This window comes from Epinephelus lanceolatus, chromosome 20 (assembly GCF_041903045.1).
Source record: "Epinephelus lanceolatus isolate andai-2023 chromosome 20, ASM4190304v1, whole genome shotgun sequence".
Lineage (NCBI taxonomy): Eukaryota > Metazoa > Chordata > Actinopteri > Perciformes > Serranidae > Epinephelus > Epinephelus lanceolatus.
Genome location: NC_135753.1, coordinates 30,340,830 through 30,365,690, shown reverse-complemented (window position 1 = coordinate 30,365,690; position 24,861 = coordinate 30,340,830). Strand labels below are relative to the sequence as shown.

The 24,861-nt window shown below is 43.1% G+C and overlaps 2 protein-coding genes and 1 long non-coding RNA gene across 3 annotated transcripts in view; 2 read left to right on the top strand and 1 right to left on the bottom strand.

The window, feature by feature from the left end:
• Nucleotides 1-24,861, bottom strand: part of LOC144458910 (leukocyte elastase inhibitor A-like) — a 256,223-nt gene that overhangs the window by 131,240 nt on the left and 100,122 nt on the right.
• Nucleotides 5,495-13,269, top strand: LOC144458912 (uncharacterized). Its single transcript, XR_013488263.1, has 2 exons — nucleotides 5,495-11,149; nucleotides 12,002-13,269. It is a non-coding gene; the product is annotated as an uncharacterized LOC144458912 (long non-coding RNA).
• Nucleotides 20,170-22,962, top strand: LOC144458911 (leukocyte elastase inhibitor A-like). Its single transcript, XM_078162744.1, has 5 exons — nucleotides 20,170-20,326; nucleotides 21,492-21,569; nucleotides 21,824-21,913; nucleotides 21,995-22,175; nucleotides 22,404-22,962. Exons 2-5 carry the CDS (start codon nucleotides 21,513-21,515, stop codon nucleotides 22,622-22,624), a joined length of 549 nt encoding a protein of 182 aa, XP_078018870.1. The 5' UTR covers nucleotides 20,170-20,326; nucleotides 21,492-21,512; the 3' UTR covers nucleotides 22,625-22,962.

Sequence of the window (24,861 nt, the reverse complement as noted above, 5' to 3'; positions counted from 1 at the left end):
GGGCTCTGAACTCCCCCTCTCTAAGTCATCCATCAAGACCATAGGCTTCTCTTTGAAATCACAAGTCATACCATTGACAGAGCCCGTTCCAATGCTTATCGCAGGAGAAGTCATATTTGCACTCCTACTCTACTCAGCTCATACGCCAGTGAATCTTCTAGGCAGAGATATATTGTGCCCTCTCAAAGCTAAGAACATGTGTGCTCAAGATGGACTATATTTAGATTTCCCTGAGGAACCTCCACAAAGCATGATGCCACAGCTGCCCTGTGAACGCCACAGAGACACAATTGGCGTTGGGCTACTGCCTCCAACTGACACCAGAAGAGCCGCACCTTAAACAGACATGGACTCAGTGGGAACCATGGGTCAGGTTACATTTTGACACAGCACATAGTCCTACTCTGCCACTGCATTGCACACTCATGTATGACACAGACCAGACTCATGTAGATTGTCAAGAATGCAGGGACACAGTGCTCAAAAAAAAAACAAAAAAAAAAAACATGCCTGATCATTAGTGAAGACATGTATTCAGCACCTCAAGGTGTGGCGGCAGCCATCCGCCTCCCAGAAGAATTAGCAGGATGGTTTCAGGTGCCAAATTCTGCACCACACGTTACACTGATGATAGCAGAAGGTTATGAGTCTCATCATTTGGGTCCAATGGTCGGATGTGCGCTGCAGGTGCGAGAGTGGTTACCCAACAAGAACAAATACATCCACATTTCAGATGACAAACAATACATTAGAATCTCAACTAAGACAAGTGATAAAGCAGTCACAGATAAGGTACTTGTAGATGGTACTACTCCCACACAGATGGCAGTCACAGAAGAACACGCACAGTTCCACCACAGCTATGGACAGCACATAAAACAGACGTAGGCTTGATAAAATCAGCGCAACCTATTCACATCACACTAAAACCACATGCTAGCCTACCATACCAGAGGCAGTACCCTCTGTAGCGGCATGCCATTGACGGTATCCAACCCACAATTGAAGGCTTGGTAAAAGCCGGAGTTCTGGTCAAAACTAGAAGTCCCTGCAACACGCCCATTTTTCCAATCAAGAAACCAAATTCCTCAGAAGAGCAGCTAATGCAGTGGTGGAAACAGAGACGCCACATGTGCCAGATTCACACACATTGCTTTCAAACATACCATCCGACACACAGTGGTACACAGTTATCAATTTGTGTTCAGCCTTTTTCAGTGTACCGCTACACCCAGACTCTCAATATTTGTTTGCATTCACTTATGAAGGTCAGCAATATGACCTAGCTAATTTGAACGTGCCAAGCACTGTATTACAACATGCATATGATTTGCTTGTCTGTAGCTTTTCAAAAGAACAATGTCAAAAAGATTCCATTGCAGTGCTCACAGCATTAGCAAAGGGGGGGACACAAAGGTCCGTAAAAACAAATTGCAGTTCTGCCAGCAGTCTGTAGAGTACTTGGGCAGACAGTCGAGTGGGGATAAAAAGTGCATTGCCCCATCTCAAATAGAGGTAGTAAGTAAGGCACCTCAACCGCAGGCGGTGGGCCAAATGCTGTCTTTTCTCGGCATGACAGGATACAGTCGGCCATGGATTTGTGACTATGCTATAAAAACTGCTCCACTCAGAGCTTTACTAAGGGCAGTAGGACAGACAAACAACACAGCACAATTGACATGGACAGAGGAAGCTGAGGGTGTGTTCCAAATCTAAAAAATAGACATGCAGTCAGCTCCAGCGTTAGGGACTCCTAACTATGCTAAACCTTTTCATCTCTAGGTAGCAGAAAGATCAGGCTTTGCATGTGCCGTCCTGATGCAAGACATGCCCACAGGCCAGGCGTACGGGCTATGAGGTAATCCTATCAGCCCCTGAATTTAACATTCAGCGCTGTTCCACCATCAACCCCGCCACTAAACTGGTGCTGCCAACAGATGGTAAGTCACATGATTGCATTCATGACACAGAGAAATTTATGTGAAGATTTGCACAATCAACCAATCCCAGCTGATCTCACATTGCTTGTAGATGGCTCATGTTTTCGTGACGCTACTGGTAGCCATGCAGGCTACGGGATTGTTCAACTTCACAACAATGACCACACCATTGAGACACTACAATCACGTAAACTTGCTCAGCCATGCTCAGCCCAACTTGCAGAGATAAAAGCTTTAACAGCAGCATGTAAATTGGCAGAGGGACAATCACTAAATGTATACACAGACTCAGCATACACCTATGGTGTGTGCCACGTCCATGCTAACATATGGAAACAAAGAGGATTCGCAGAGCTGACGGCACTCCTGTAACACATGGAGCTGCCATCCTCGACCTGATAGAAGCCATGTTCCTTCCCACAGCTCTAGCAGTAATTAAATGTCCAGCCCACCAAAACACTGATACATTGATAGCCAAAGGCAATAACCTTGCAGATGAACAGGCAGCAATAGGGGCAGTAATGACACCCTTACTAACCATACAAGACTGTGAACCCCTCACAACCATGCCCTCCCTCATAGCAGCTCAAAACAGAGTTACTGAGGCTGAAAAACGTCTATGGGTAAAAAGATACAATATCATCAGACAATGGTAGTCATTTTGTGTCTAACGTCATACAAGAGACACTGAAACAACTAGGGATCAAACAAAAATTTGGCTGCGTTTACAATCCCCAATCACAGGGAGCTGTAGAAAGAGCAAATGGTATTTTAAAAACCAAAATAGCAACAATAGTAGTAGATAGTGGGGACAAGCTTAGCTGGGTGGATGCTTTACCGCTTGCACTAATGTCAATGCGCTCACAAGCTAACAGAATCACGCATCTAACACCACATGAAATGCTTACGGGTTCACCCATGCCAATACCATATTTGAGGGGTCCCTATGAAGGGCCCCCATTGGAGCAACTGCAAAATGAAATGTTTGACTATTTACGAAGTCTAACCTGTATCCATAGGGCTATCTCCCAGCAGGTGAAAGGCACCACAGAGGACAGAAGGGTCGAAATCCCAGAAGACCTTCAACGCATACTTCCTGGAGAGTGGGTGTACGTCAAGGTGTTCAAAAGGAAGTGGGACCAGCCACGCAGAGAAGGTCCATACAAGGTCATATTAGCTACACCAACTGCCTTGAAAGTTGAAGGTAAGAACGTTTGGTTCCATCTTAACCACTGCTGCAGAGCTAACAACCCAGAGAGGGTGTCGACAGAGAGCACCTCAGAGGAAAACACCCCATCCTCAGTCGCCACCTGCTAGCCACAGGGCTGAGGATGAGGGCCCAAGCGCAGGGGGAGCAGAGAGAGGAGAGAGAGCAGAGACAGAAAGAGAGCAGGGAGAAGAAAGCAGCAGCTCAGAAACAGGTGAAGATGGTAACTTGACTCAAGTTTACATACGTATGTAGACAGAGACCAACAAGTACAACATTCCAATTGGAACACTAAAAACCTCATCAATTCTTGATTGGTTAGAAAAGTTCTCTGTTGGAAAAATCTTACAGACTATAGGAGTAATATTTGGACTCGGCGTCCTTCCCCTAGTACAGATCCTGATAAGAAGGGCCATGAGAACGGCCACGGGACAATTTATTATGCTGATACAACAGCAGGAAAAGCTCCCCGAGAAAGGCGAATTGTGGAAACTAGATCAACCGTGGGTAAGATCCTATGCATCCAAAAGATTGAACAACGATTTATATGAAACCATGATTGACAATACGGACATATGTGAGAATATGGCTGACAATATAAACTTATATGAGCCAATGAAGGGGAACCTGGAAGGGGAATATGAGGTTGTATAGAGAGAGAGAGGGAGAGCCGATTCAGGGTAAGAAATAACCAAATAATTGGCAATAGATTCAGGAAAAACCTTGCTGTTACCAAACCCATACTAACAATCGACTGATTAACATATATAGGTTATCTATACCACAGGGCAATTAGGAGGAAAAGGAGGAAAGTGAATTGAACTAAACAATGTCCTTTCTAACACACAGATTGGTGCAGAGCATGGCCAGCATGTGGAGATCCCTGTATCCAAAGCAGCAGAATCCAGGGTTGGCCTACCAAGAGCGCCCAGCCATGTCAGAGGACCAGCCCCCATTTGAGCCCAGGCTAGGGATGACCTACAGCGGCAACTGGTCAACCACCACGTGCTGCAACGGAAGATTGAGATGCTGAGGGGATCAGGTTGCGTCCTACCGGCGCCTGCGGATGACTGGTACATCCGCCTATGTGCCCGACGGACAGTAACTTGGCAGCATTAACAGCAAAGATAACTATGTACCTTGCTTACTGTACCCGGTATATGTGAAGTTATCATGTATTCACTGAAGAAAATACCAGTAACGACTGTAGTCACAACCACTGTATAAGAATGTCATTATGATTAATCATGCAACAAGAAAAACAAAGACATTATTAGGCTAGCTCTTATACTCTATATACATACGAATTATTCGAGGTGATAATCATGAATTGTGTGTGATACCTACGGATGACAAAATGTGTGACAGATACTGCTGATAATCAATGAAGTATGACTTATGTGCAGCTCTACTGATGTTGATCACTGGAAAATGATTCATGTGTGATAATAGCCAATCTAAATCTTAATGGTATGGGACTATGAAGTCCCAAAGGGGGGATATATATATTTTCTCCCCCTTGCTGTGATTTAAGATATTATATGGGACTATGGAGCCCCAAAGGGGGGAATGTAGTGTAATGTACTGATTTACTGAAGACATATACTGTACCTTTTAGCTGACCTTTAAAAGATATGTGTTGAAGCAATATAATCTGTGCAACTGACAAATTACACACTGGTTTAATATTTCATGTATTCTTATGACACACACACACACTTATTGAGCACTTAAGCATTGTGGTGGAGAAGTACCTAGGACTCACTGTGAATCATTTCTAAAAATAGCATGAGGATGGGTTCAGAAAACACTAGTGGAAAATTAGGGGAATTACAGCTTGTCCTGAGAATGACCCTAGAGGGGGAAAGGACTAAAAAGTGCTGAGTCAGCAGAAATATGACACCATTATGGTGGAGAAAAAGTGACTCAGCAGAGGTGGGATATTGTTACGATCAGAGCCAAGTGGGAAGGATTAAGGGAAAGAAATGACTCAGCAGAAATTCTACGATAAAAGAGCGAGCGCAAACAAAGAAATTCCAGCCTTGCTCCGGAGCTTGGCTCATTTGGGTTGTGATGTGTTTGTTGCCTGCGAGCACATTAAACTCAGTTGCATCTGATTCTACATGTCTCCAGTGATTTTTTGACCTCTGAGTATTTGAGTTTTTGATATCTAATGGAAGACAAAGAAAGTCCGTTTGAGAGGAGAAGAGCGAGGTCGCGAGCTAACTGGCCCGGCTCGGGACCTTGACTTTTTTGCTTCTACATTATTTGGCGAGCCAGCCAGGAGGACGAGGAGGTCGGATCCTGAGATCGGGGGGCGCTTGGCTGCACATCAGATGTACAGGTGGCCACCAGATAAGGTAAGCAGAGCCTTTTTTCTGCCTAAACCGGGTGCGTCTGAGGTGCAGTTGGGAGCCGCCCAGGTCGGAGGTATTTGACAAATTCCTCTCCTAAAGAACCTAAAATGTGATGTAAAAATTACTAACTAATAACACAACATTGGAACATAGCTGATATATTGCTGGAGACAACTGAATCTAGTGCAACACATTGTGTGTGTGTGTGTGTGTGTGTGTGTGTGTGTGTAAGTTAGAGAGATAAACATGGAGAGTGAATGTGGGAGTGAGTGAGTGAGTGAGTGAGTGTGTGTATGTGTGTGTGGAATGTGGGGGAGTGAGCTAGAGAAACCAAGCAGGCAAAAGAAAGAGTGAACGTGTGTGTGCTGAATGTATGGTAACAAATGTAGTGAGGAATGTAGTAAGAGTAAAGTATTTAAAGTATTAAGAGTATTTAAAGTATTTAAAGAGACAAAAGTGCACAATAAGAGAAGAAAAGAGTCAGAGATACTCAAAAGCATATCCGTGGTTACCGCTATTGACTTGACAAACGCATCCTTTAAATCTGTAAAGGCAGGGGCGTTGAGCCAACCAATAGGCTGCTCGGGCGGAATGCAAAAATAAGAGAGTCAGAGGTACTCAAAAGCGAATCCGTGGATACCGCTAGCGACTTGCCACGCACACCTTTAAGCCTGTAGGGGCAGGTGTGTGTGAGTCAACCGTTGGGACAGCTTAGACGGAGAGCTTAGGGAATAGAGATTAAGAAAAGGCCTAAAGTAAAAAAGCTTCTGTGGATACCGCTGTTTTGAAGAAAGTGACCTCCCAGCCAAGAAGGAGGGGAGTCACCGTAGACAGAACAGGTCTGACACGGGCAGAACGCTTAAAATGTTGCAACCAAAGAGATAAAGGAAAAGTAAAAAAGACAAAAAACAAGTCAAAACAGTTAACAGATCGATCAAAGTGTAAAAATTGTAAAAACCTAACTGTAAGCTATAAAGTTGCTGTACATACATTGTAGTATATTTAGAAGTAAGTTGTAGTAAACACAGTATAATCTATTTAGAGTAATGCACGAAGCGTTGTATAAAGTGTTGTAAATACAGTAAAGTGTTAAATAAAATGTAACTGTAAAAAGACTGACAAATCATTGGGAGACTGACTAAACAGAGAGCACAAAAGGAGGGGGTGAGGCATGCAGCCAGCATAGAGTGAGGAACACAGCCAACAGAAGTGGGCTTATACAAAAAACAAAGCTTTGTTAAAATTTGATAGTTTGGTTCTGACCTCTATTGGGTTAAAGGTCATTACAAAGAAAAAAGACATTTTGAGGCCTGAATGTTTTATCATAATCTGGTATCTGTGTGTTTGTTTTATGTGATTTGTTTCAAAGTTTTGTTACATGAGGTAGTTATTAACAGTGTCTCAGTGAAACAAAACCAGACAAGGGTAACCTAACGGTGTCAACAAATTGTCTGGGGACTGGAAACCTAACGGTGCCAACAAAAAGTCCACATGTTTCACTGATTGAACCAGTTGCTCGGGTGAACTCCATACAAACTGGTTGGCTGTTAAGGGGAGAATAAAAAAGAAATATCTGTTATTTTAATTTAATTTTATAGATAAATAAAATAAGTGATAAGTATAGTCTCATAAATGAATAGAATAAGTAATAAAATTATAAATTATAAATGATAAGTAGTTTTAGTTTATATGTATAGTTTTATAATAAATAAAATAAGTAATAAAATAAAGAAAAAAGAAGTTGAGATCAAGCTGTTAAGAGTTGGATGGAAGAGGGTGACAGCAGTAGTAATGAAATTTGGGCCGAAGAATATTGCATGACTGATGGTTCAGTGGACACTAGAGGCATAAAAAACACATTTTGGGTTGGAAAGAAGCTACATAGACAGCGAAGGGGGTGAGCAGATAGAGAGAATCAAACTAAGCTGTTAAATAAATCAAGTACACAGGCCTCGCTGCTGCAACATTGGGAGATCACATTAGGCTGTCTGATAAGGCCTCGCTGCTGCAACATTGGGAAATCAAATTAGGCTGACTTCACTGGTACAACATTGTGGACCAAAGATAACACAAATAGGGAGAGTAATAAGGCAAACACATAAATTTCACCAGTGACAGGTTAAGAGGTGAGGTTATACATAACTCACATCAGAACACCTGAAATAGATGGAAGAGGGAAATGAAGGGGGAGATGAGATTATAACAGAGAGTCATTGCGTCACTGAGGGTCCAGTAGAATTCAGGGGCATAAGAGCGCATTTTTGGCTGGAGAAGAACATACTTTGACAGTAAAGGGGTAGAACATTGGCAAGACGAGCAGGAGATCAAACAAAAACTTTGGCAGGTCACCAAATTTGTTAACTTGAAGAGAGTAAAAGAGTTATTTCCAGGTGTCCCGTGGGAAGTGATTTTGCGCAGACTGTGGGTTCCTTACTCATTAAATCCACTGCTGCAGAATTTGTGTGATAATCATAAGGACGCGCCGGTAGCTTCACTCCCTCTACACCAGATGAGAATACGAGGTCACGAAGGAGAGACACATAATCCACGACTGTGGATTGTTGTTGTGCCCAGAAAAGTTGATTTGGGAGACATGAACATTTGGCTGTTTAACCAAAGCCCCCCTAGGAGACAGGTCACATAAATTAGAATATAATCTTTGAAAAAGAAATAATAATAATAATAATCATATTAATAATATAACAATAAAAAAAAAGAAACTACAGTTACAGTAGAGGACATTATTAGCACTGATAAGCACAAAAGAAACAGACGAGCAACAAGAAATTCCAAGAGCTGGCACAGTGAAACAAGGCTTCAAGGAAAGATGGAAAAAAGGGTCTGACACCCATAGAGATAGTGATGACATAACATCCAGGTAGGAGAAACTGAATCCAGCGTTGGGTGACTAAATGGCACAAAAGAACATCAGGAAAAACAAAAATAAATAAATAAATCAAAAATCTGGGGGGAAAAAAAAAAAAATTGTTGGCCTAAGGATGGAACCTTCAACCTGGCATGTTGCGACGAGGTGGATACAGAACTAAATACATTGAGGCAAAAGACACTAAGGTGAGTTATAAAAAAAGAACAATAAGGTTAAGGAAAGGGAGGTATTAGGGTGGTTTAGACAAGCAGGGGGTAGGAAGCGAATGTTGCAAGTAGTCAAGTCAAGTTAAGTCAAGTCAAGTCAACTTTATTTATAAAGCACATAAAAAAACAACTCACATTGACCAAAGTGCTGAACATATAAAAAATAGAAAATGAAAAATACAGAGGAAACACAATAACAAAAAAAACCAAAGCCATAGCAGCAACATACATAAATACATAAATCAAGGCACAAATAAGCACAGAGTAGGAGATTAAAATATCATGTCAGAAGAATACAAATTTTTTTAGAAGAGATATGTTTTGAGCCTAGATTTAACCGAGCCAAGGGAGTGCAGCAGGCATCCACAGGACCCACGGGCACTAATGGATGTGAGACCCATAGCCCCACCCCTACCAGCATCACCACCACCATACCCACAAGACACATCACCATCAGAGACGGGACAATACCCACTGCGCTCGGTGGGGGAGGCAAGAGCAGCAACAACAATGGAAGGCCAAGTGGAGGGAAGGTTCACAGTGACCTTGGCCAGAGATACGAAGGCCAAGAGCAGATGAAAGAAGACGCTCCCCACACGCAGAACACTGACAATCCAGTGCCACTCATTACCACTCCAGAGGCCCCCGAGGTGGCGGGGTCGAGTTGGACCTAGGGGAGGACCGGCAGGCCGAGGAGGATGGAGAGGGGGACTGAGCTTTCCTCCAAGACCCCAGCCACCGCAACAGCAAACCTATCAGCGAGCCGCACCCTATCAGCAATCAGGCTCCCAGGAAATGAACACAGGATTTCCAGGAGTGAATCCTGCAGCATCTAACCAGCTATGCTGGGGTTGTTACCAGCCCGGCCACCGACACAAAGACTGTTCGGTCAACCCATGGGAAGGTCCAGCAGAAAATTTGCTGAAAACGAGACAGGGTGCCCATGGTAGGGCTGCCCGGAGAAGCCTGAGGGGGAAGTAATGTTAGGATACAGTCGGCCATGGATTTGTGACTATGCTATAAAAACTGCTCCACTCAGAGCTTTACTAAGGGCAGTAGGACAGACAAACAACACAGCACAATTGACATGGACAGAGGAAGCTGAGGGTGTGTTCCAAATCTAAAAAATAGACATGCAGTCAGCTCCAGCGTTAGGGACTCCTAACTATGCTAAACCTTTTCATCTCTAGGTAGCAGAAAGATCAGGCTTTGCATGTGCCGTCCTGATGCAAGACATGCCCACAGGCCAGGCGTACGGGCTATGAGGTAATCCTATCAGCCCCTGAATTTAACATTCAGCGCTGTTCCACCATCAACCCCGCCACTAAACTGGTGCTGCCAACAGATGGTAAGTCACATGATTGCATTCATGACACAGAGAAATTTATGTGAAGATTTGCACAATCAACCAATCCCAGCTGATCTCACATTGTTTGTAGATGGCTCATGTTTTCGTGACGCTACTGGTAGCCATGCAGGCTACGGGATTGTTCAACTTCACAACAATGACCACACCATTGAGACACTACAATCACGTAAACTTGCTCAGCCATGCTCAGCCCAACTTGCAGAGATAAAAGCTTTAACAGCAGCATGTAAATTGGCAGAGGGACAATCACTAAATGTATACACAGACTCAGCATACACCTATGGTGTGTGCCACGTCCATGCTAACATATGGAAACAAAGAGGATTCGCAGAGCTGACGGCACTCCTGTAACACATGGAGCTGCCATCCTCGACCTGATAGAAGCCATGTTCCTTCCCACAGCTCTAGCAGTAATTAAATGTCCAGCCCACCAAAACACTGATACATTGATAGCCAAAGGCAATAACCTTGCAGATGAACAGGCAGCAATAGGGGCAGTAATGACACCCTTACTAACCATACAAGACTGTGAACCCCTCACAACCATGCCCTCCCTCATAGCAGCTCAAAACAGAGTTACTGAGGCTGAAAAACGTCTATGGGTAAAAAGATACAATATCATCAGACAATGGTAGTCATTTTGTGTCTAACGTCATACAAGAGACACTGAAACAACTAGGGATCAAACAAAAATTTGGCTGCGTTTACAATCCCCAATCACAGGGAGCTGTAGAAAGAGCAAATGGTATTTTAAAAACCAAAATAGCAACAATAGTAGTAGATAGTGGGGACAAGCTTAGCTGGGTGGATGCTTTACCGCTTGCACTAATGTCAATGCGCTCACAAGCTAACAGAATCACGCATCTAACACCACATGAAATGCTTACGGGTTCACCCATGCCAATACCATATTTGAGGGGTCCCTATGAAGGGCCCCCATTGGAGCAACTGCAAAATGAAATGTTTGACTATTTACGAAGTCTAACCTGTATCCATAGGGCTATCTCCCAGCAGGTGAAAGGCACCACAGAGGACAGAAGGGTCGAAATCCCAGAAGACCTTCAACGCATACTTCCTGGAGAGTGGGTGTACGTCAAGGTGTTCAAAAGGAAGTGGGACCAGCCACGCAGAGAAGGTCCATACAAGGTCATATTAGCTACACCAACTGCCTTGAAAGTTGAAGGTAAGAACGTTTGGTTCCATCTTAACCACTGCTGCAGAGCTAACAACCCAGAGAGGGTGTCGACAGAGAGCACCTCAGAGGAAAACACCCCATCCTCAGTCGCCACCTGCTAGCCACAGGGCTGAGGATGAGGGCCCAAGCGCAGGGGGAGCAGAGAGAGGAGAGAGAGCAGAGACAGAAAGAGAGCAGGGAGAAGAAAGCAGCAGCTCAGAAACAGGTGAAGATGGTAACTTGACTCAAGTTTACATACGTATGTAGACAGAGACCAACAAGTACAACATTCCAATTGGAACACTAAAAACCTCATCAATTCTTGATTGGTTAGAAAAGTTCTCTGTTGGAAAAATCTTACAGACTATAGGAGTAATATTTGGACTCGGCGTCCTTCCCCTAGTACAGATCCTGATAAGAAGGGCCATGAGAATGGCCACGGGACAATTTATTATGCTGATACAACAGCAGGAAAAGCTCCCCGAGAAAGGCGAATTGTGGAAACTAGATCAACCGTGGGTAAGATCCTATGCATCCAAAAGATTGAACAACGATTTATATGAAACCATGATTGACAATACGGACATATGTGAGAATATGGCTGACAATATAAACTTATATGAGCCAATGAAGGGGAACCTGGAAGGGGAATATGAGGTTGTATAGAGAGAGAGAGGGAGAGCCGATTCAGGGTAAGAAATAACCAAATAATTGGCAATAGATTCAGGAAAAACCTTGCTGTTACCAAACCCATACTAACAATCGACTGATTAACATATATAGGTTATCTATACCACAGGGCAATTAGGAGGAAAAGGAGGAAAGTGAATTGAACTAAACAATGTCCTTTCTAACACACAGATTGGTGCAGAGCATGGCCAGCATGTGGAGATCCCTGTATCCAAAGCAGCAGAATCCAGGGTTGGCCTACCAAGAGCGCCCAGCCATGTCAGAGGACCAGCCCCCATTTGAGCCCAGGCTAGGGATGACCTACAGCGGCAACTGGTCAACCACCACGTGCTGCAACGGAAGATTGAGATGCTGAGGGGATCAGGTGGCGTCCTACCGGCGCCTGCGGATGACTGGTACATCCGCCTATGTGCCCGACGGACAGTAACTTGGCAGCATTAACAGCAAAGATAACTATGTACCTTGCTTACTGTACCCGGTATATGTGAAGTTATCATGTATTCACTGAAGAAAATACCAGTAACGACTGTAGTCACAACCACTGTATAAGAATGTCATTATGATTAATCATGCAACAAGAAAAACAAAGACATTATTAGGCTAGCTCTTATACTCTATATACATACGAATTATTCGAGGTGATAATCATGAATTGTGTGTGATACCTACGGATGACAAAATGTGTGACAGATACTGCTGATAATCAATGAAGTATGACTTATGTGCAGCTCTACTGATGTTGATCACTGGAAAATGATTCATGTGTGATAATAGCCAATCTAAATCTTAATGGTATGGGACTATGAAGTCCCAAAGGGGGGATATATATATTTTCTCCCCCTTGCTGTGATTTAAGATATTATATGGGACTATGGAGCCCCAAAGGGGGGAATGTAGTGTAATGTACTGATTTACTGAAGACATATACTGTACCTTTTAGCTGACCTTTAAAAGATATGTGTTGAAGCAATATAATCTGTGCAACTGACAAATTACACACTGGTTTAATATTTCATGTATTCTTATGACACACACACACACTTATTGAGCACTTAAGCATTGTGGTGGAGAAGTACCTAGGACTCACTGTGAATCATTTCTAAAAATAGCATGAGGATGGGTTCAGAAAACACTAGTGGAAAATTAGGGGAATTACAGCTTGTCCTGAGAATGACCCTAGAGGGGGAAAGGACTAAAAAGTGCTGAGTCAGCAGAAATATGACACCATTATGGTGGAGAAAAAGTGACTCAGCAGAGGTGGGATATCGTTACGATCACAGCCAAGTGGGAAGGATTAAGGGAAAGAAATGACTCAGCAGAAATTCTACGATAAAAGAGCGAGCGCAAACAAAGAAATTCCAGCCTTGCTCCGGAGCTTGGCTCATTTGGGTTGTGATGTGTTTGTTGCCTGCGAGCACATTAAACTCAGTTGCATCTGATTCTACGTGTCTCCAGTGATTTTTTGACCTCTGAATATTTGAGTTTTTGATATCTAATGGAAGACAAAGAAAGTCCGTTTGAGAGGAGAAGAGCGAGGTCGCGAGCTAACTGGCCCGGCTCGGGACCTTGACTTTTTTGCTTCTACAAGTGCCCGGAGAGAACCCACGCTGACATGGGGAGAACATGCAAACTCTGTACAGAAGGGCTCCCACACCCGGGATTGAACCGGCAACCCTCTTGCTGTGAGGCGACAGTGCTAGCCGCCCAGCACCAGTGTGTGTCAGTGCTTTTAAAATTACTTGGAAGATGCCTTTTCAGTCAACTGATCATCACCTGGTGGTGAGTTGGATCAGATAGTGGGGGAGGCTGACAGACCTGGTAAGCCCAAACATGAAATGAGGGTGAATTAGGAATGTCTGGCTGAGGACCCTGGCTGTGAGGTCTTCAACTCCTTCCTCTAGAGGCATTTTCTGTACATCACAGGGGATGCTGGGGGACATGGAGTCCAAGTGGGCCATGTTTAAAGCCTCCACTGTGGAGGCTGCTGCCAAAAGTTGTGGTTGGAAGACTATCAGTGCTTCTTGTGGCGGCAACCTAAGAACCTGCTGGTAGACACTGGCAGTGAAGGAAGCCTTTTAGGTCTGGTTGACCCAGGGATCGCCTGAAACAGCAGACGGGTATTGTTTGCCCATAAGGCCAAGCACAAGGGCTGCAGCTGAGGTGGTTGCCAAAGCAAAAACCCAGATGTAGGAGGAATTTAGGGAGGCTATAGAGAAGGACTTTTGCTTTGCCTCATGAAAGTTCTGGGAAATCATTAGACACCTCAGGAGGGAAAGCAGGGCTGCTCTCAGGCTGTGTTCAGCAGGGGAGGACAACTGCTGACACGGACTGGGGTTATTATCAAATGGTAGAAAGAGCATGTAGAGGAACCTGAAGGTAAGGGGATTTGTCTTGACATGTCTGGGAGGTGATAGCATTGTTGGAAGGGACACTCCCAAGTTGTATAAAACATAAGTACGAAACAGTTAAAGGTTTGCAAAAGCTGCTTAAATTCATATTATATGTTATTAAGAGATTGATGCTTACCTATTTAAACTTTTTAAAAGCTAATTGTGTTTCACTCAGTCAGAGAAACATATCTCGTCTTATTTAACTTTTCAGGTAAAATATATGCAACAGTTTATAGTGTGATGAATAATGCTTTGCTCTGTTTCAGACAAAATGGAGACAAGAGCCCCATCCAAGATAACCAAGGCCAACACCACCTTCCTTCTGGCTTTATTCAAAAAGCTGAGCAATGAAGACAAGACCGGGAATATCTTCTTCTCCCCGTTCAGCATCTCTTCAGCCCTGGCTATGGTGATGATGGGGGCCAGGGTCAACACGGCCACACAGATGTCCAAGGTACAGTACACACACACACACACACACACACACACACACACACACTGTGGAAGTGAACAGAGTTACAGTTCTCATGGTATCACACCCATTTGGGTGTGTTTATACAAGCATGACATCAAATGTCTTTGAAAAATGGTTGATCTGGTTCATCAAGGTGTTGGAGGCGTGTCAGCCAAAACAGCCTCACAATGTCCAGAGGCTTTAGCGTCTCAGGGAGAAGCTCACCCACATCTGGCGCCCTGCCAGGGATATTCCCCTGAGTCTTCAGACTCTGCCCCCTCCACAGAAGATGTGGTGGTCTGGTTCAGGTTCCTCTACATGCTTTCTACCATTTGATAATAACCCCAGTCCGTGTCAGCAGTTGTCCTCCCCTGCTGAACACAGCCTGAGAGCAACCCTGCTTTCCCTCCTGAGGTGTCTAATGGTTTCCCAGAACTTTCATGAGGCCAAGCAAAAGTCCTTCTCTATAGCCTCCCCAAAATACAGAAAATGCCTCTAGAGGAAGGAGTTGAAGACCTCACAGCCAGGGTCCTCAGCCAGACATTCCTAATTCACCCTCATTTCATGTTTGGGCTTACCAGGTCTGTCAGCCTCCCCCACTATCTGATCCAACTCACCGCCAGTTGATGATCAGTTGACTGAAAAGGCATCTTCCAAGTAATTTTAAAAGCACTGACACACACTGGTGTTGGGCGGCTAGCACTGTCGCCTCACAGCAAGAGGGTTGCCGGTTCAATCCCGGGTGTGGGAGCCCTTCTGTACGGAGTTTGCATGTTCTCCCCATGTAAGCGTGGGTTCTCTCCGGGCACTCCAGCTTCCTCCCACAGTCCAAAGACATGCAGATTGGGGACTAGGTTAATTGATAACTCTAAATTGTCCGTAGGTGTGAATGTGAGTGTGAATGGTTGTTTGTCTCTATGTGTCAGCCCTGCGATAGTCTGGCGACCTGTCCAGGGTGTACCCTGCCTCTTGCCCGATGTCAGCTGGGATAGGCTCCAGCCCCCCCGCGACCCTCAAGAGGATGAAGCGGTTAGAAGATGAATGAACATACACACTGGTGTTAGAGATGACAGGAGGGCTCTGATCCAAATTTCCACTGGGAAAGCTCTACATGTAACTATCTGGCAGCGTTGGTTGGGTGTGGCAGGTGAAAGTGCCTGCACATGCTTTGATTACTCATTCTATCTTCCTGCGTCAGCAGAAATGACAGGGATCTATTCCATTCTGCTTCGGAAAATCGGAGGAGGAATGGTTCAATTCCTGATTTGTAGATCACAAAAATGATCAGCAAAGAAAGCATGAAAGCCAAAATGTGAGCGATATGATCCTTTCTTGAGTGAATTTTGTTGGTGGAATGTAACTTAGCACATTTACTGTACTGAAGTAAAATTTTAAGGTGCTTGTACTTTACATGAGTACTTCCATTTCTCCGACTTCAAACCTTTATTCCACTTCATCTACTCCATTTGAGAGGCCAATATCATACTTGTCACTGCATTTTGTTGTAGCTTTAAGGAGAAGAAGAAGATGAAGATATACTTAATTAATTCCAGAGGAGATATTACATTTTTTTTCACTCTGTTGTCTTATTCACACAGACCCAAAATACACACACATGCACAAACAGAACCTATACATGCATTAGATAGAAAGATTTTGGAGCGAGGGGGCTGCCTTGGAGTGATACCCGAGCAGCTGGGGGTTCATTGCCTTGCTCAGTGGCGTGCCAGCGGTGCCCTGGAGGTGAACTGGAACCTCTCCAGCTACCAATCCCACTGTGATACTTGGTTCATACAGGGACTTGAACTGATGACCCTCCAGTTCCCAAGCCACCCCCAAAGTTACCCTCTAGTTGCCAGTTAATTTTTCTTACTCTCATTTTGTTTTTAATACTTCCGTTCATTTACCTTTTACAGAATTGTATTGCACTTTTACTAAAGGATGTGAAAACTTCTTCCAGCACTCAAAAAGTTTGACCACTTGTAGCCACTGTCCAGATTTGAGTGACCCCAGAACAAAACTGTGCTGTTAAAGCAGCGTACTTTGCAAATTACAAAAGAAATTTGAGATTAAGCAAACAAGCCATGATCATTCTGTATTACACACCCTTGCACCTGGGAGATAATAAAGGGAAATAGGAATGGGAGTTGCAGAGATGGTTGCTTCATCATTTGATTTATTTCATAATTATTTGATTTTATCGGATAAACTTTAAACCAGATAGCCTGGTTTGAATGAATTGTGCCTTCTTTGGCTTTGTACCCAATGGTTGCACACATTGGATGTCGATGGAGCAATTATTCAGTCAGATGTGAAGCTGATGAATGAGGCCATGAATACAAACAGAGCCAAAGCAAGGGACAGCCTCACAGTTTATTGTTAATAGTGGTAATACATTGTGGTAAATGTTAACGGTTGACCATTTACAGTTAACAAGAGGGCATTAGCCCTGGGAGTGAGTGAGTTAGGCGTTAGTTGTGGTGAAGACAACGTGTCTGCACATGTATGCCTTGGTGTGTGTGTCTGCGATTCAACAAGAGGGCGTGGAGAGGTTTATTACACAAGTTAGTCACCAGAGAGTGCAGTTGCACACACACACGCACACACACACAAAGTTATCTTAATAAGAGAAACTATCATTTACATCCCCAGGTCCTCTGCTTCACTGAGGAACAGCAACCGGCATCGGAGGAGGCACAGCCAACAGATGGGCGGTCTGCGATGCAGTCGCAGATGCAGATGCGGATGCAGTTAAAGCAGTGCAGCAAACTGCCAGACTATCTGCTCAAGGTGATAGGAAACCCAAAATAAAGGGAATGATTAATGATTAAACTTGGTGATGTCACCTGGTGAGGAAGTCTGAGATTTTGGTTCCAGAGTATTTTATACTTCATTTCCCACTGCTCCACTGCCCACTGCTTGCTAATTCTGATACCTTGCTGCAGCTTTGATTTAGGAATATTAAGTGTAATGTGAAGCTTAAAACAACAAAACAATCAGATTTATGCAGCAGATGGGAAATTCAGTGTTTTGGCACCGTAACAAAAGCACTCCACCCTAACTTTTCTTTGGTCCATGATAAAGTAAAACAACAAAATGGTGGGTAAATGAGTGAATTCTAAAAAAAACTCCCCACAGGTTATTTTATATGAATGTTATAGCTGTTAAAGCTTGTTAAAGTTTGGTCTGGTTTTACCTTCTTCCACTTTCTTTTCAAAAGGTGCCGAAAGTCTCATAAAGAAAAATTAAAAGTCATGGGAGGTTTTGCAGAAAGTCATTCTATCTACAGTAAATGATGAGAACAATGTCTCCAAAATCATCCATTTTATGTCACTATCACTGGGCAGCATTTAGCACATACACAATGGCCACTATGGTAGCATTATTCAAAAAGAAAAGACTGACCATGTAATAAAAGTGCAAAAAGTTTAATTTTCTCTCTCCATAATGGTTGCCTCTGAGTGCAGTGTATGCAACGCTGTAGCACGGAGCACCAGCATTACCAATGATTATGGTGTCTATTCTATTCTAGTCTAAAGCTGTTTTAGTTTTAAGGCCCAGACAAGAGTTTCTAGTATCTTAGTACTGCAGTAACACTTCTTACATATATATATATATATATATATATATATATATATATATATACATTTGAATATTTTGCCAGATATTTAATACTCTATTGTTTTTAAAACTGGGTCCAGTAAGTGACCCTGTCCCTAGGAACCCACTGGCTATTCTGGTTGGTACAGGTTGTGAATGTTAAATTGTTGTTATTGTACTTAGTGTTCCTATAATTTGAAGCATTTTCCGGCACAAGAATTTCCTTTGGGATAAATAAAGTTCCATTGAATTGAATTGACGTACAAAACCAACATCAAAGATCTTGTGGCAATAAGGCTGACTGTTGCGTCGCATCATGTTGCCTGTGCCTCGGCCAGAGTTTCACTGAATACACTGCAAAGACTACAGTCAGCGGCCAACTAGCACGAACGTTGTGAGCCTGCGTGAGAGGAAATAACGCTCCATAGCAGCAGGCAGTGATAGTCTGTTCGTCATAACAAAAAGGGTGACTGGAAAACTGATAGGACGGATTCGAGAGGCTAGTTAGCCTGTTGGCTCATTAACACAAACAATTATAAACCATTTCTGCCAAAGAGTTCAATAGCGCAAAAAAATAATTGTACCTCATAGAGCATGTTGGTTGACTTTAGCTTTTTACTTTTCTCACTTCATTTCTTTTCCTGCACACTGAGCTGAAGTCAGAGTGACTTCATTCAGCGACAGGCTCTGCCCAAATCTACCACTGCCCGGGTAACAGACGCTTACCAACAGCTCGGCAGCTGACCATCAAAGTAGGCTATAAGAAGAGAGATACTTACTTGTATACAATATAAAGCGTATAGATTTGATAAATGCTAGGTAAACCATCTGTATCTACATAACATATTACTTGACTGAGTTTTTTTAAACTGTTCATATGATTTCATTTCTGGTTATGGTGGTGAAACTGTTGGATTTTTCAGACTTTAGAGTTTCAATTCAGCCTTAAAGTTTGCACAGTATACCTTTTACTTGTGTAAACTCCTGCCATACAGTTGCAGTAAAAAAGTGGCACCTGTGTTGCTCAACCAGCTAACTCTATGATTATGTGATCATTCAACAACCAGAAACCATTAAACCGTAAAATTAAAATGCAAAAGTTGAAGGAACTGAATGCGACTAATGATTGATTGACCAGCCCTGTTCTCTGGGATTAACATATCCATCCTGTGTTCAAAGAACTAAAAACTGTCAACATTCAACTGAAATTCATGCCAATAAAATAGTCGTCTATTTCTTGACATCTCTCGTGTTTGTTAATGGATTAATGTGAGTATTTCACTGTGCTTTTTATGATTCCAGGAGTTCTTAGCAGAAACCCAAAAACACTACCAAGCCGAGCTGGAGCCTGTGGACTTTATAAAAGAGTATGAGGCAGCCAGGGTCCACATCAATGAGTGGGTTGAGGAGCAGATAAAAGGTAGATCTCATATTGACACACTTATCACATAGACTGAAATTGTTGGCCCCCACCCAAGCCTTTTACACCTCAAATTTGACCGAACTTTGGATGAAAACATTACTAGAGCTGCCTGTGTCTCCTTCTTAAAGATGTACTTTGCAAGATTTTCCATAAAAATCAATTTATAGACTCACAATGAAATAATCCCTCTCTGCCCTCTGCCTGTATTTCCTTTTTATTTTCTGTGTTCAGGATGTTTTTGGGTGTGTAGCTGCACAGCGTTTGGGTGAGGTCATGGCTTTATAAAAAGGTAGCCACCAGGTGACACTATAAGCATCAGGCATCCAAGAGACACAGTGCCAAAAAAAACACAAATACAGCGAGGCGAAAGGCCAAACAGAAGTGAATCTGTGGTTGGTGGTAGGGTTGGCTGCCTAGCATGTTTATAAAAAATTACTGACAATCCTGCATAGTACCTTCAGTGATTTGCTCATTACTCTTCACAAGGTAAAATCAAGGACTTGCTGGTAGAGGGCGTGTTGGACGACAGGACCAAGCTGGTACTGGTCAATGCCATCTACTTCAAAGGCTTCTGGAACCAAAAGTTCGACAAGGATGAGACTGTTGATGCTCAGTTTAGAATTAACAAGGTAACCCTGCACAAAAACAGCTCAAGGTGGAGAAACACCTGAGGAACAAAAGCAGCACTCTGCGCACAGTTAACCTGAGCTCTGTAATGCTGTAGCTGGCATGTGCAGGGCACTCTAATCATAGACCATTACAAAGCTGTGTTTATTTTTCTGGACGGGATTTTTAAGCTTGAAAGTGATCTGTCTTTAAGTTTTAAAAAGTTTGTGGTTTGATCTGCCGTAGCTCAGTGAAACCACTGGTGTGCAAACTGCAGCAGACTAGAAAAGATTTTATCCAAGTTCTTCCCCAAATAAGAAATAGTTTGGGAACAATGCCAGCATTCTTGTTGGTCATAGAATTTCAGGGATATCCTTGAATTACATCCTGGAGCTGTGTTGATATGACACCCCATCCCCGCTGCAATTACACTCTTGATGCCAGAGCATTTCGGGAGTTTTCATCTGAGAAAACGACTTAAGCCCCTTTCCAAAACCCACTAACACCCACTAACATCTGGCTTTTGTATTTAATGGGAAAGATTACAATTGGCTTTCTCTCCCACGACAAATGACTCCGCAGAAGTGATGGGTATTTATCAGCTCAGGCTGTTCTCAAGCACCATGCATACATTTTCCTATGAAAAGGAATGCACTGAATATCGCACATATCCCTCGTAATCATGATCCAGTAATCTGTGTATAACCCACGTGCTGGGGAAGGCTGCAATCATGTGACCAATCCGCTGTAGGAAGCAAAGAATAAAGAGGGAGGCAGTTTGGGGAGGTGGATGTGTCAGATAAAACAACTTTGCCCAGAAGACTGGGGTTTGTAACTATATGAAGTTTGAATCATCGCACATCCTCACCGTGTTTCTTTCCTAAACATAACATAGTCTATTGCCTATTTTTAGCTGGTTTTCTGGGATTTAAAAACAACAACACTGATTTTGATGGAAAACATGGTATTAGCATGTCTTGTGAAAAGTTTTACCAGACTGAAAAATGCAAAGACATCAGGCATTCACTATAGAAATGAAATGTTTTGAGTCTGTCTAGTGATAGAAAACCAGAGATATGCTCATAAACTCAGGTCAGAACTATGATATACAGATCATTATTTTGATGCATGATGTGATGATAACTCACTTTAAAAAAGAATGCTTGTTCTGTTTGCCTCTGTCTTTAGAGTGACACTAAGCCGGTGAAGATGATGAGCCAGAGAAGTGAATTCCTTTTCATCGTGGTTCCTGATCCCAGTTTCAAGGTAAAGTCCATGTTTTACATCAGTATGGTTTTGCCCATTCTATTAAATACAGTGGACAGATTGACCATGATACAAAGAACAGTTGGTTTCATTTTGATAATGACTGAAACCATCAGACTTATGGTTTTTACCATAATTTCCATACGTAACTAATAGAGACGGGGGCTTTTTTTCTCCAAATACCAACGTGTTTCTCAGGATGAATAAATCAGATTATTTTAAAATGAAATGAAAACCTCAATGTGTTTGGACAGATCCTAGAGATGCACTATAAAGGAGAAGAGCTCAGCATGCTCATCTTCCTGCCCAATGACATAGAGGACGACACAACAGGCTTGGAGAAGGTAGGACACATATGCACATACAGTGAACAAATGCACCATTATAAACAGACAGACTAATAATCTATACTGTATTCACACTAGCTGGAGGCGCAGCTGACCTATGAGAAATTTGTGGAGTGGACTCGTTCAGACCTGATGCGTAAAACTGATGTTAAAGTGGGTCTACCTCGATTCAAGCTGGAGGAGACCTACGACATGAAAAATATCCTGGTCAACATGGGCATGGTGGACGCATTTGATGTCAGAAAGAGTGACTTTTCGGGTGAGACACAAACTGCATTCCTATTTTAGGAGCACAACATACGTGACCAAAAAAAGAAATCCAAACATCATAGAAAACCCACACCCAAACAAAAATGTTGTTAAATGCACTTGAAAATTAAACAAGCACAACGAAAAACAAGAGCCAGTAATGCAAAACACAAGGTAGCCTGCATCTCTCATTTAGTGTGCATGATAAAGCAATGGACTCTCTCTGCTCTGCTAACAGGCCTTTCCACAGCCAACAACCTGGTACTGTCAAAAGTCGTTCACAAGAGTTTCGTGGATGTCAATGAGGAGGGAACTGAGGCTGCTGCTGGCTCTGGTGCCATTATAACAGCTCGCTCTCTTCCATCCATGTTCGTCGCAGACCACCCCTTCCTCTTCTTCATCCGACATAACCCGACCAACAGCATTCTCTTTGCTGGCCGATACTGCTCTCCGGAGTAAGCACTGCTGTGTGTGCTGCAGACGTGGATGTCATACCAAACCATCCCTCCTTCATAAAATCAAGAGACACATTTAAAGAGACATTTTTTTGGTCACTCTGTCTCTTTTTGGTTGTTTTGTGTCTCTTTTTGGTCATTTTGCATTTGTTTGTGTCTCTTTGCAGATGTTTTACATCTCTTTTTGGTTATTTTCTCTCCCTTTATGGTCACTCTGTGCATCTTTAGTCATTTTTATCTCTTTGTGGTTGTTTTGTGCCTCTTTGTACTCAATATGCATCTGTAAGGGGGGTGAAGGGATCAGTGTATTTTGAATAAAAAGGATTCTTTGGATCAAGTGGAGAGCAAACTGGATAACCAATGTGTACAAAAATGTACTGATAAATTACAATAAAACCCAGGCTAAAAACAATTGAAACTTACAAGAAATTAAAATGTCCTAAAAAGAGCAAGTTTAAAACAGTCCTTTAAAATGGCCTAAAATGATATGTAATTTCAAATGTCTTAATTTGGGGGAGCAGATTCATCGGTGCTGGGGAACACTGTCCTTGTGGCAGGACCGCACCAACTTGTCTCTCTGCCACCATACCCTGAGGCCCTCATAAAAAAAACAAAAAAACAAAAAAAAAAACAGGAGAGAGAGAGAGAGAGAGAGAGATGAGCTGTAATAACAAATCCAACAAGCCTGGGCCGACTTTGTTTCTTTTCCACAGAACTTTCAATAATGGGCAGTTATGGTACTCACGCTCACGTCATTTTACGATGCTGGAGCACCGCTCTGTCCTGCCCCAGGTTGGCGGCTCCTCCTTGCCCCCTTGTTAGCCTCGCTGCTTTACACAGTTCTTTTGCTTCTCCCAACATGGCTTCCCTGGCACCTCTGTATAGCAGCTGTTTTGTCTTCTCCTCCCTAGCGCACCATTTGCTGCTCCTCCTGCATCCTTGCGCTTCACTGATTAAAACAAAGGGTTTATACAAAAAGGTAAAAGCTCACAGATGCAGGTATTTACACTAATCAGGTCACTTCTGCTGGCCTGGAGTAAAAACACATTAAAAAGTAGCAGATGCAATTTCACAATAAAAGCATGCAAATAAAACTGAACACTGGAGTAAAATAATTTAAAACAATATGTAAAACAACTAAATAGAAGATAACCACTGCAAAAAAATATGAAAAGCACAACATGCATGAAATCTAAATATAATAATAATAATAAATTTTATTTGTAACGCACTTTATATTTAACGAAAAATCTCAAAGTGCTACAACAGCAAGAAAAGAAAAAATAAGTTAAAACAAGAGTTAAAAGCAGTTATCAAAGTAACACGAGCAAAAATGACAGATTAAAAGATTTTTTAAAAAGGTACGTTTTAAGGCCCTTTTTAAAACAATCAATTGACTGTGGAACCCTCAGGTGTTCTGGGAGGGTGTTCCACAGTCGAGGAGCAGAGGAGCAGAAGGCTCGATCTCCCAGTGTGCGGCTCTTAGTCCTTAAACCATGGGGTTTATTTGAGCACTCCAGAAACTCCGGTAACACTCCAGGGGGTAAAAGACTCCGTCCCAAACTCTGACTCTTCTAGCGCAACACACACACTTCGTAACTTTACACACATACTCGTTTACCATTCCGAGTGGGGACCCCCCTCCCCTCTCTGCTCCACCACTCTCCAGCCCGCACACTGACTGACAGCGTAGCCGGTAAACAGAGCTCAGCTGTTTATTTAGCCTAGCAATATCTCTGGACTATAGTAGCTGCAATGGACGACTTTGAACGCGATTTTGAAGAGTTTCTTGTAGCGGACACAGACCCAGAGCCATACCTGTTTGAGCCGGAGCATACAGATGAGGAACTCCATGTGTTTGATGCTGAGCGGGCGAGAAGAGAGGCTGAATGCACAGAATGGGATTCGGTGCTACTGCTGTCATCGTTGGGGAGATATATCACTTGGGGGGAGAAGTCTGTGGCTGTTGGTGGAGCGGAGTGAGCGTGCTGAGGTCTGGGGGGTGAGGAGTTCTTTGAGGTACTGGGGGGCATTGCCATGGATGCACTGGAATGTGAGGAGGGAGACTTTGTAGTCGATCCGAGCGGAGATGGGTAGCCAGTGTAGTGAGTGAAGAATGGGTGTGATGTGCTCATATTTACGTACTCTCAGCAGGATTCTAGCGGCGCTGTTTTGAATGTGTTGTAATTTCTGTATGCTCTTGCTGGGAATCCCGCTGAGAAGTGCGTTACAGTAGTCGAG